Consider the following 12,778-nt stretch of genomic DNA (forward strand, 5'->3'; position numbering starts at 1 on the left):
ACACTCAGCATCCATTAGTGCTGATTTACAGTGAATTACTGGATGTTACTTGTTTTGTGAAATATCTCTCCCCATTAGTGCTGAACTGCCGGATAACTCGGATTGCACTTGGACATGATTTGGATTTAGTTCAAAGATGTGCAGGTTAGCTGGATTGGCTATGCTAAATTATCCCTTAGTGTCCAAAGGTGTGCAGGTTAGCTGGATTGGCTGTGCTAAATTATCCCTTAGTGTCCAAAGATGTGCAGGTTAGCTGGATTGGCTATGCTAAATTATCCCTTAGTGTCCAAGGATGTGAAGGTTGGGTGGGATTACAGGAATAAGGCAGGGTAGTGGGACCAGGTCAGATGCTCTTTTGGAGGATCGGTACAGACTGATGGGCTGAATGGCCTCCTTCTGATTCTGTGTCAATTAAGGGTCTGTGTGCCGAGATAAATTGGTAATTTGTAGCCGATAAACAATGTTTATGTCCTGACTTGTCATCTGGCGCCTTTGTGATTTGTGAGGAAAGATTTAATTCACTCACTCAGCAGCTTGAGGGGAACCAGACTGAGGTTTAATGAACATAATGAGCAGGAATAGGCCATTTGGTCCTTCGAGCCTGTCCTGCTATTCTTGTTTTATTTGTCCAGGGGATGTGTCCATCACTGGCTGAGCCAGAATTTATTGCCCATTCCTAAATTGTCCTTGAACTGATTTGCCATTTCAGAGGTAATTTCTGTGGGTCTGGAGTCACATGTAGGCCAGACCAGATAAGGGTGGTATATTTACTTCCCTGAAGGGCATTAGATAGTTTTTACAACAATTGATAATTGTTTTCATGGTCATCATAAGATATTTAATTTAAGATTTTTATTGAATTCAAATTTGACCGTCTGCCATGGTGGGATTCAAACCCAGATCCCAGGAGGAGTCCCCTGGGTCTCTGGATTACTGACCCTGTGACAATACCATGACATCACCGCCTCCTCGATCATCACTGATTGTCTACTCCAACTCCACCTCCCTGTACTCTCCCCGTAGCTCTCAATTCCCTTTATACACAAAAATATATCAATTTGTCTTAATTACACTCACTGACTGAGCATCCATTGCTCTCTGGGAGAGAGAATTCCAGAAATTCACAACCTTGGTGAAGAAATTGCTCATCACAATCTGAAATGGGCAACCCTTTATTCTGAGACTGAGAGTCGGTGTCTCAGATTCCCCAGTCAGGAAAATAAAACATCTTCACAGCGTCTAACCACTCCAGACCTTTATGAATCATATGTTTTAATGGGATCACCTCTCATTTTTCTAACCACCACAAAATTTAGGCCTAGTCTGATTTTATCAGCACCCAGTCACGAAGTCACGAATAATAAGGATAGATTCTAGCATTTCGCCTACACTTGATGTTTGGCTAACTGGACGGTAGGTTCCCATTTTATCTCTCTCTACTTTCTGGAATAGTGAGTGTAGGATTCGTAGGTTTTCTACTTTTCAGTCCTTGGAAAGTAAGGAAGTAGGGTGTCTGGACCAGAGGATATAGTCACCATTTAGTCCCATTAATGTCTCCATTCTCTATTGTTATGGGCCAAGGTTTAGAGACACAAAAGTGTATCATGGCGTTCACCTGACCCACAACTTTTAATAGATTGTGGTATGGGGAGCACACGGCCCACTCTACAGGTACAGCAGAAATGGAAAAGTATTTTTTTAAAGCAAAACAATGTTTATTCTATGAACTCAAGTTAACCTTTTTGAAACATACAGTGAACATCTTAGCAACCATTAATTCAAATACAACACTAAGTAATGCTTGCCCTATCCTTTTAACATCCAGAAGACTTACAAAAGAAACACCTGTTAAAAGAAGATCAGGTTAAAGTCACTACTGACAAAAAATTATAATTCTGAATTCACCAAATGATCAAGAGGTAGTCTTTTGATGGCAGAAAGAACAGCAGTACGCCTACTTGGTCTGGCTTTAGCTCCAACACTGAAAATGAAACTAAAACACACCCTGCAGCCTGCTCAAAAATGAAAGTAAAAAGCTGACAGACAGCCCAGCTCCACCCACTCTCTGACATCACTGGAGTAGTTATCACTCATTTCTTAAAGGTACTCTCACATGACACTATTTCTATAGGTTCCTCATTCGGACTGGATAAGGGAATCTGTAACCTGCATCTGCAAAGCTGTCTGCAGTTCAGTCAGGATTCATGCAGCTTCCACTCTTCATCAATCAAGCACGTTTTAAATGGGAATTAAATGGTCTTTTTCATTTTTTAAACTTTTATTCACATAATTGTCAGAAAGCACAATTCAATCAACAACTTTTCTGTAAAATTCTATAAAATGATGTTGAAATGTGTGTCTGACTGTTTTTTCATTATTACTGGCATTTTATTAACATATTTGTATTGTTGACCAATTTTAAAAAAGTTGACTCTTCCTTGTATTAAGGTTGCCGTCCGCCCCCTGCACTGAACCCTTAGTTCCTCCTTGTAATTAGAACGTTTCTGTTTCCTACGATGATGACAGATAAAAAGTATTTGTTTTGTGTCTGTTATTTCCTTGTTTCAATTATAATTTCCCCTTTATCTGTCTCTGAAGGGGGCATGATTACTTTCACTTATCTCTTCCTATGTACACGCCTACAGAAATATCTACTTCGTAAACTCCACGAGTCCAGACTCAAATTCTCCATTTACATTTAATTCAGGCTGTTGTTTCTCAAGTCGATGATCCCGACCACTGTGATCCCACTCCTTTTTTAAAATTGTTTTCTTTTTATTACTTTATCAGAGTTACAATGCCAGATCTCAGAGTGTGGACAGGGGCAAACCCCTAATCCAGCTCCTTGGCTGCTCCAAAAACCAATTCAAATTGAATCCAATTCATGGTCCCCACGAGAGAGACATCCCAGATCCAGGCACTAGAAGAATGAGGGGGGATCTTATTGTAACTTACGTGATACTGTAAGGTCTGGATAGAGTGGATGTGGAGAGGATGTTTCCACTTGTAGGAAAAACTAGAAGCAGAGGACACCATCACAGGCTAAAGGGACGATCCTTTAAAACAGATGAGGAGGAATTTCTGCAGCCAGAGGATAGCGAATCTGTAGAACTCATTGCTGTGGAGGCTGATTCACTGAGTGTCTTTAAGACAGAGATACATAGGTTCTTGATTAATAAGGGGATCAGGGAATATGGGGAGAAGGCAGGAGAATGGGGATGAGAAAAATATCATCCATGATTGAATGGCGGAGCAGATTCGATGGGCCGAGTGGCTCCTATGTCTTATGGGCTTATTACACCTGACCTCACGCTGACCTTAGCCAAAAGGCCGAGAGGCGATGTGATTCCACTCTTAACACCACTTGAAAGATCCAGAGTGAGGAATCATTACCTGAAAAGAGGATTGAGCTCAGGAGTGATTTTAAAACAGTTTATTGGGAAGCAACAAACTTGAGTTAAATGGACAGAAATAGTGAACACTTATTTAGGTGAGGATGGTTTCTGGCTCCTGGAGAACAAACAGAAGGATGGTGCCGAGTGAGTGTTGGTGTCCATGGCTGGTGGCTGCCGTCTCCTCTGAACGGTTCACTGGTGTCGGTGTCCATGGCTGGTGGCTGCCGCCTCCTCTGAACGGTTCACTGGTGTCGGTGTCCATGGCTGGTGGCTGCAGTGTCCACTGAACGGTTCACTGGTGTCGGTGTCCATGGCTGGTGGCTGCAGTGTCCTCTGAACGGTTCACTGGTGTCGGTGTCCATGGCTGGTGGCTGCCGCCTCCTCTGAACGGTTCACTGGTGTCGGTGTCCATGGCTGGTGGCTGCAGTGTCCTCTGAACGGTTCACTGGTGTTGGTGTCCATGGCTGGTGGCTGCAGTGTCCTCTGAACGGTTCACTGGTGTGAGTCAGATTTTGGTGTTTGGGTGAAGCCAATCACTTTGAAATCTTGTTCTTGAGAGCCATTGTTAATTGTTGCACACAGTTGGGTTACGATTGGCTCATAATATCCAATTGTATCAGGGTTAAAAATGTCTTCTTTCTGGGGCTATGCTCAAGACATTGTCCTTGGCTGAGATAACAGGTCTGTCCCGTGTTTGTCAGTCAGCAAGTTGACATAGAAGCTTTCTTCAGAATGCAGAGGGAGAGCTATTTCTAGAATATTCCATAGATTTCTGATGATTTTACATAGTCAATTTCTTACAATCTATTACTTGGATTGAACTTGTCTCCATTCCCGGTCTGAGGGGATTTCTGGACAAGATGGGAGATGGGAAGGATAACATTCTGGACTCTCAATTCTCCACCAATTCCCATTCCCTTTCTGGGCGATAACAGAGGCTTCACTGTGTGTAATGTACAAATCAGTGAGAATTGGCAGCAAGGGCTGATCAGCACTTTCTAATTGGAAATGTTAATCAGTGGAACAAATCAGACACTGAATTGCAGATTTTGTACCAAAGGTCATTTTGTGATTGAAGGAAAAGTCCAGAACATTGTTGTGAACTAATTTCCAATGAGAGTTTCTGAATTATGGGGAAAGATCACAGATAGCGTTTCCAGAATTCTGCAGCCCCGAGAACACAATCAGCTATAGATCCAGAATAATTAATTCCAGCTCAGTTAAACAGTGGATTAACATTAGCAGAAACAAACCCCATCTGTCAGAACAAATGTTATTCGGGCCTGGTTGTCAGTAACAGCGGCAATAACAGCAGAATCCAATCCCTGAGTCACTTGTGACGTCGCTGGTGTTTCAGCAATTGGGATGAATCAATGAACCCCTTCCCACACTCGGGGCAGGTGAACGGCCTCTCCCCAGTGTGAACCCGTTCATGTCTCAGCAGTTGGGATGAATCAGTGAATCCCTTCCCACACTCGGAGCAGGTGAATGGCCTTTCCCCAGTGTGAACTTGTTCATGTCTCAGCAACTGGCATGAATCAGTGAATCCCTTCCCACACTCGGAGCAGGTGAACGGCCTCTCCCCACTGTGAACCCGCTGGTGTAATGCTAGGTTAGATGACTGAGTGAATCCCCTCCCACACAAAGAGCAGGTGAATGGTCGCTCCCCTCTGTGAATTCGCTGGTGTACGATGAAGCTGCTAGAATGCCTGAAGCTCTTTCCACAGTCAGTGCAGCTGAATGGTTTCTCCCCAGTGTGAACTCGCTGGTGTTTCTGCAGGGTGGATGAAAGCCTAAAGCTCATTCCACAGTCAGTGCAGCTGAATGGTTTCTCCCCAGTGTGAATTCGCTGGTGTGACACTAGGTTGGATGAGTTAATGAATCCCTTCCCACACACAGAGCAGGTGAATGGCCTCTCCCCTGTGTGAACCCGCTTGTGTAATGCTAAGTGTGTTGACCGAGCAAATCCCTTCCCACACACAGAGCAGGTGAATGGCCTCTCCCCAGTATGAACCCGCTGGTGTATTGCTAAGTTTGATGACCGAGTGAATCCCTTCTCACACACGGAGCAGGTGAACGGTCTGTCCCCACTGTGAGTGCGTCGATGAGTTACCAGCTGGGAGGGGAAAGTGAATACCTCCCCACATTTCCACAGTTTCTCCATGGTGCCAGTGTCCTTGTGTCTCTCCACACAGAACAAGTGTACAGTTTCTTCCCAGAGCAATTAAGTTATATTTTTTCAAGCTGTGTAAGTGCTACAGTCAGTTTGCAGGGACACACATTCGGGTGTTAGTGTTTCTCGGTGTTCTTCCAGTCACACTGATATTTTAAATCTTTTTCCAAATGAGAACCTTCTTCTTTCCACATTCAGAAGCTGATGATATTCAGGTCCTGAAGAATAGAGTTATTCTGTTGAATGTTGATCTGATGTTTTGTTTGAGATTTCCGATGGCAAATTCTCCTCACCTTCTAATATCCTGTAAAAGATGTTACAAAAGTCATCACTGTCAGTCCAGGATAGAAATTCTAAACAGACAATTTTAATTTCTCAGGCATATTTTTTCCTCTCTTGTTCCACCAAAGCAGTAAATCCCCGCCCCACACACTCTCCCTCCTCCTTGGGATGAAATCCAAACCCATCTCACCATCGTCTCCGTTTCTTTCCTCAACTCCAAGTTTTCTCCCTCTCTCTCCTCTGCCTGAGTTCAGTTCTCCAAAACACCCTGAAAAAGGAAGTTCTGTCAGTCCCAGATAGACATTCAGAAGAGACCAAAATTCTTCTTGGTTTCAGTTTGCTGCGTGCACATCTTTTCCCCTTCTCACCCTGTATAGGAGTTTCCAGAATCCATGTTAGTCAATGGCAGTGGTGGCGTTGTCACTGGACTAATTAACCAGAGACCCAGTTCCAGAACAATGCTCTGTGGGGTTCCCAGGTTCAAATCCTGCCACTTCAGATGGTGAAATTTGAATTCAATAAAAATCTGGAATTAAAAGACTAATGGTGACCATGAAACCACTGATAATTGTTCTAAAAAAAAATCTGGTACACGAATGCCATTTAAGGAAGGAAATCTTCCATCTTTGTCTGGCCTATATGTGACTCCAGACCCACAGCAATATGGTTGACATAGAACATAGAACAGTACAGCACAGAACAGGCCCTTCGGCCCTCTATGTTGTGCCGAGCAATGATCACCCTACTCAAACCCACGTATCCACCCTATACCCATAACCCAACAACCCCCCCCTTAACCTTACTTTTTAGGACACTACGGGCAATTTAGCATGGCCAGTCCACCTAACCCGCACATCTTTGGACTGTGGGAGGAAACCGGAGCACCCGGAGGAAACCCACGCACACACGGGGAGGACGTGCCGACTCCGCACAGACAGTGACCCAGCCGGGAATCGAACCTGGGACCCTGGAGCTGTGAAGCATTCATGCTAACCACCATGCTACCCCTTTAAATGCCCCCCCAAAGGCAATTAGGGACGGGCAATAAATGCTGGCACAGACTGCGACGTCCACATGCCATCAACAAATTTAAAATATGTCCAGGAATCAATTCACAAATTTCTCTCTTTCTGATTTCTGAGCCTGAATGGTGGCGCATGCGCCCTCATGTACACCGTTCAATAGAAAGATGGCGAATGCGCATGCGCCTTTCTGATGGCCCCCAGACAATGGCAGCCGTTACCTGGGATACTCAGCAGGAAAGGTCGCTCAGCCGCAAGCACGGGTCTACTAACTGTTTATTCTGGCTTTCAATCTTCCACGAAGCGGTTATGAATTCTCTCAGGTTATTCTGCAGACTTCATTCCTCCCACTTACTCAGCGGCGGCATTATCCAAAGCGCTGGCGATCATCTCCCATCCACTCTGTCCAGTTCCAGCATCAGCACTGCGCATGCTCGTCACAGCTGCGCGCTGCATGGAAGTCCCCACGAAGAGGTGCAGGGGGCGGGGCAACTATGGGGCGCTGTCTGCGGGGGGCGGGGCCGCTGTCTGCGGGGGGCGGGGCTCCTGGCTCCGAGTGGCGACGCCACTGTCTCAGAGGGGCGGGGCTCCTATCTCCGAGTACCGGGCCTGCGCTCTGCAAGCCGCAGACGTCACCGCGGAACAGGGTGATTCCTATTGGCTGATTCAGGAAGGTTACATTATGACGCCACAATATGGAAATTGTATCGGAGGAAATCCATTCTTACATAGAACATAGAACGATACAGCGCAGTACAGGCCCTTCGGCCCTCGATGTTGCACCGACATGGAAAAAAAAAACTAAAGGCCATCTAACCTACACTATGCCCTTATCATCCATATGCTTATCCAATAAATTTTTAAATGCCCTCAATGTTGGCGAGTTCACTACTGTTGCAGGTAGGGCATTCCACGGCCTCACCACTCTTTGCGTAAAAAACCCACCTCTGACCTCTGTCCTATATCTATTACCCCTCAATTTAAGGCTATGTCCCCTCGTGCTAGCCACCTCCATCCGCGGGAGAAGGCTCTCGCTGTCCACCCTATCTAACCCTCTGATCATTTTGTATGCCTCTATTAAGTCACCTCTTAACCTTCTTCTCTCTAACGAAAACAACCTCAAGTCCATCAGCCTTTCCTCATAAGATTTTCCCTCCATACCAGGCAACATCCTGGTAAATCTCCTCTGCACCCGTTCCAAAGCTTCCACGTCCTTCCTATAATGAGGCGACCAGAACTGTACGCAATACTCCAAATGCGGCCGTACCAGAGTTTGGTACAGCTGCATCATGACCTCATGGCTCCGGAACTCAATCCCTCTACCAATAAAGGCCAACACACCATAGGCCTTCTTCACAACCCTATCAACCTGGGTGGCAACTTTCAGGGATCTATGTACATGGACACCGAGATCCCTCTGCTCATCCACACTACCAAGAATTTTACCATTAGCCAAATATTCCGCATTCCTGTTATTCTTTCCAAAGTGAATCACCTCACACTTCTCCACATTAAACTCCATTTGCCACCTCTCAGCCCAGCTCTGCAGCTTATCTATGTCCCTCTGTAACCTGCAACATCCTTCCGCACTGTCTACAACTCCACCGACTTTAGTGTCGTCTGCAAATTTACTCACCCATCCTTCTGCGCCCTCCTCTAGGTCATTTATAAAAATGACAAACAGCAACGGCCCCAGAACAGATCCTTGTGGTACGCCACTCGTAACTGAACTCCATTCTGAACATTTCCCATCAACTACCACTCTCTGTCTTCTTTCAACTAGCCAATTTCTGATCCACATCTCTAAATCACCCTCAATCCCCAGCCTCCGTATTTTCTGCAATAGCCGACCGTGGGGAACCTTATCAAACGCTTTACTGAAATCCATATACACCACATCAACTGCTCTACCCTCGTCTACCTGTTCAGTCACCTTCTCAAAGAACTCGATAAGGTTTGTGAGGCATGACCTACCCTTCACAAAACCATGCTGACTATCCCTAATCATATTATTCCTATCTAGATGATTATAAATCGTATCTTTTATAATCCTCTCCAAGACTTTACCCACCACAGACGTTAGGCTCACCGGCCTATAGTTACCGGGGTTATCTCTACTCCCCTTCTTGAACAAAGGGACCACATTTGCTATCCTCCAGTCCTCTGGCACTATTCCTGTAGCCAATGATGACCTAAAAATCAAAGCCAAAGGCTCAGCAATCTCTTCCCTGGCTTCCCAGAGAATCCTAGGATAAATCCCATCCGGCCCCGGGGACTTATCTATTTTCACCTTGTCCAGAATTGCCAACACTTCTTCCCTACGCACCTCAATGCCATCTATTCTAATAGCCTGGGTCTCAGCATTCTCCTCCACAATATTATCTTTTTCTTGAGTGAATACTGACGAAGTCACAACAGCAGCTTAAAGTACCACAGGTTTATTTCAAATCAGAAGCTTTTGAAGGAGCAGCGCTCCGAAAGCTTGAGAGTTAAAATAAACCTGTTGGACTGTTGTGAGACTTTTGACTTTGCCCACCCCAGTCCAGCAGAGGGATCTCCATATAATTTCTTTTCTCGTTCTGGGATAAATTTGTGACTTACAGGAACGGAAGGGAAAGGAAGTGAATCCAGGGAGGGTGCAGACTCTGGAAAGGTTGGACAAGGGCTCTCCCTCTCTCTTAAAGACAATGCCATTCAAGATTCTCTTCAGGTTAACGTGCAGGTTCAACGGGCAGTTAGGAAGGCAAATGCAATGTTAGCATTCATGTCGAGAGGGCCAGAATACAAGAGCAAGGATGTACTTCTGAGGCTGTACAAGGCTCTGGTCAGACAACATTTGGAATTTTGGACCCCGTATCGAAGGAACAATGTGCTGGCCTTGGGAAAGGGTCCATAGGAGGTTCACAAGAATGATCCCTGGAATGAAGAACTTGAGGACACTGGGTCTGTACTGGTTGGGAGTTCAGAAGGTTCAGGGGGGATCTTATTGAAACTTACAGGATATTGTGAGGCCTGGATAGAGTGGATGTGGAGAGGATGTTTCCACTTGTTGGAAAACTGGAACCAGAGGACACAATCTCAGACTAAAGGGACAATTCTTTAAAACAGAGATAGAACATAGAACATAGAACAGTACAGCACAGAACAGGCTCTTCGGCCCTCGATGTTGTGCCGAACAATGATCACCCCACTTAAACCCACGTAACCCGTATACCCATAACCCAACAATCCCCCCATTAACCTTACACTACGGGCAATTTAGCATGGCCAATCCACCTAACCCGCACATCTTTGGACTGTGGGAGGAAACCGGAGCACCCGGAGGAAACCCACGCACACACGGGGAGGACGTGCAGACTCCACACAGACAGTGACCCAGCCGGGAATCGAACCTGGGACCCTGGAGCTGTGAAGCATTGATGCTAACCACCATGCTACCGTAAGGCCCCTCACGGTTGAATTTGAATGAGGTTGAATTTCTTCAGCCCGAGGGTGGTGAATCTGTGGCACTCTTTGCCGCAGAAGGCTGTGGAGGCCAAATCACTGAGTGTCTTTAAGACAGAGATAGATAGGATTCTTGATTAATAAGGGGATCAGTGGTTATGGGCAGAAGGGAGAAGATGGGGCGAGTGGCCTAATTCTGCTCCTATATCTTATGGTGTTAGATCCTGAGTTTTTATTTTCTACAATAGGGGCTGTTTAGCACAGGGCTAAATCACTGGCGTTGAAAGCAGACCAAGCAGGCCAGCAGCACGGTCCAATTTGCGTAACAGCCTCCCTGAACAGGTGCCGGAATATTGCGACTAGGGGCTTTTCACAGTAACTTCATTTGAAGCCTATTTGTGACAATAAGTGATTTTCATTTCATTTCATTTTGTCAAATGCCTTCTGGAAATCTAAGGACAGTGCATTCACCTGTTCCCTTTTAGCCACAGTACATGTGACTCCATCAAATAACTGATAAATTGGTTAAACATGATTTGCCTTTCACAAAACCATGTAGACTCTGCCTGATTACCTTCAATTTTTCTAACATGTTCCCTATGACAGATGTTTAGTTAACTGGCCTGTTGTTTCCAGCTATCTGCCCCCCCCCCCTTTTACTTTTTTTATTTTCCAATTTAATGGATTCATCCCTATATCGAGCAAATTTTGAAAAATGAAACGGGTGCATCAACTCTCTCATTAGCTGCTTCTTTCAAGATCTTATGGTGAAGTCGACCCGAATTAGGGGTTTTGTCGGCCTGCAGACTCAAACATTGCTCATTAACACTTCCCTGGTGATTGTAATTTTTCTGAGTTCCTCTGTCCCTTGCATTTGCTGATTTACAGATATTTCTGAAATGTTACTTGATTCCTCTACAGTGAAGACTGATGCAAATACCTGTTCAATTCAGCCCCACCTCAACCCATTTGTTTTCATTTCATTTTAACTGTCTTTTACCATTTCTTTCTTTCCTGCACCTTTCTCCTCTTTGCTTCCCCCTTCCCCTCCCCCCACACCTACAGATCATCCTCTGATGTTAGTTTCCCTGCTGTTTGACCTTTCACATCTTTTGTCCTCTCTGGGGACTGCCATTAGCACTCTTTCTCATTGGTATCTGTGGCCATTAGCACCCGGTTTCCCTGGGTTTCTGTGGCTATGACTTCAATTCTCACTCCACAGTCTAAATATTTCCCACTCTGTCTGTTAGCTTTGACAAAGAGTCATCGGACTCCCTACAGATGCTGCCAGAATTGCTGCGATTTTCCAGCATTTTCCCTTTGTTTCAGATTCCAGCATCCGCAGTAATTTGCTTTTACCTGTTCAATTCATTTGTCATAACCTTACCTTCCATTGTTAATTTCCCAGATTGCTTGCGAGAGCATCAGCACTCACTTGAAGAAAGAAGGAAGAAAGAAGAATTGAATTATTTACTATCACAAATATCTATTGAAACTCTATCTGTCTTTATATTTCTAGCCAGCTTTCTCTGGTACTCTAATTATTTCCTCCTTATTAATATTTTTGTGTTTATATTTGATGCTTTATATTCTGCCCAATGTTCTGACCTGCTATCTGCCTTTGCGCTGTTGCATGCTTTGTAAAAAAACATTGATATGTCTTTAACTTTTTTAGTTAAAGACAGATGCTGTGTCCTCCCCTTGTAATTTTCCATTCTCATGAGAATGTATCTATTCTGTTTATACTGAAATATCTCTTTCAATGTCTTCTACTGAATCTCTATTGACCTGACACACAAGCTCATTTTAAAGTTCATTTTAGCTAGCTCTGCTTTGATGCCCACATAATTGCTCTTATTGAAGCTAAACTTATTGTCTTGGACTCAATCTTCTTCCCCTCAAACTGCATGTCAAATTCAATCATATTATGATCACTGTCACCTGGGGATGCCTTCACCATGAGGTTATCAATTAATCCTTGTTGCACTGAATGGCCATCAGATCATACTTACTTATTTCGAAAGGTGCTGCCAATTCATCAGTTTTGTTTCAAATGCTACTTGTGTTTTGCTGCAGAGCCTTTGGTTTTGTTCTTTTATTATTTTTGTAGCGTTTAACTGATGTAATTTTAAATGTGTTCTCTCCGTCTCTTCCTGCCACAGTCTGTTTATCATTTCCCATATTCTTACCTTTCTCTCTGGTCTTACTCTTTACTTTACCACATCATACAGAACAAATCAGAAAAGACACAACAATGCAACAATCGGTAACAGTTCATCAATCAGTCTCCTCCTATCTGAAAATGAAAATCGCTTATTGTCACAAATAGGCTTCAAATTAAGTTACTGTGAAAAGCCCCTAGTCGCCACATTATGGCGCCTGTTCGGGGAGGCTGGTACAGGAATTGAACCGTGCTGCTGGCCTGCCTTGGTCTGCTTTCAAAGCCAGCAATGTGTTAATCC

At 44.6% G+C, this 12,778-nt stretch overlaps 1 protein-coding gene across 5 annotated transcripts; it reads right to left on the bottom strand.

The window, feature by feature from the left end:
• Window positions 1-3,217: 3,217 nt before the first annotated feature.
• On the bottom strand, window positions 3,218-11,719 carry LOC119960921 (zinc finger protein 774-like). Of its 5 annotated transcripts, XM_038788508.1 has the most exons (4): window positions 7,228-7,249; window positions 6,219-6,376; window positions 6,041-6,118; window positions 3,218-5,872 (listed from the first exon to the last, which is right to left on the bottom strand). In XM_038788508.1, exon 4 carries the CDS (start codon window positions 5,557-5,559, stop codon window positions 4,726-4,728), a length of 834 nt encoding a protein of 277 aa, XP_038644436.1. In that variant the 5' UTR covers window positions 5,560-5,872; window positions 6,041-6,118; window positions 6,219-6,376; window positions 7,228-7,249; the 3' UTR covers window positions 3,218-4,725. The 5 variants fall into 5 exon arrangements, with proteins under 5 accessions (XP_038644436.1, XP_038644437.1, XP_038644433.1 ...); XM_038788509.1 differs by lacking the exons at window positions 6,219-6,376; window positions 7,228-7,249 and adding an exon at window positions 11,704-11,719; XM_038788505.1 differs by lacking the exon at window positions 6,219-6,376 and having other exon boundaries at window positions 7,094-7,282.
• Window positions 11,720-12,778: the final 1,059 nt, after the last annotated feature.

Source organism: Scyliorhinus canicula, unplaced genomic scaffold (assembly GCF_902713615.1).
Source record: "Scyliorhinus canicula unplaced genomic scaffold, sScyCan1.1, whole genome shotgun sequence".
Classification (NCBI taxonomy): domain Eukaryota; kingdom Metazoa; phylum Chordata; class Chondrichthyes; order Carcharhiniformes; family Scyliorhinidae; genus Scyliorhinus; species Scyliorhinus canicula.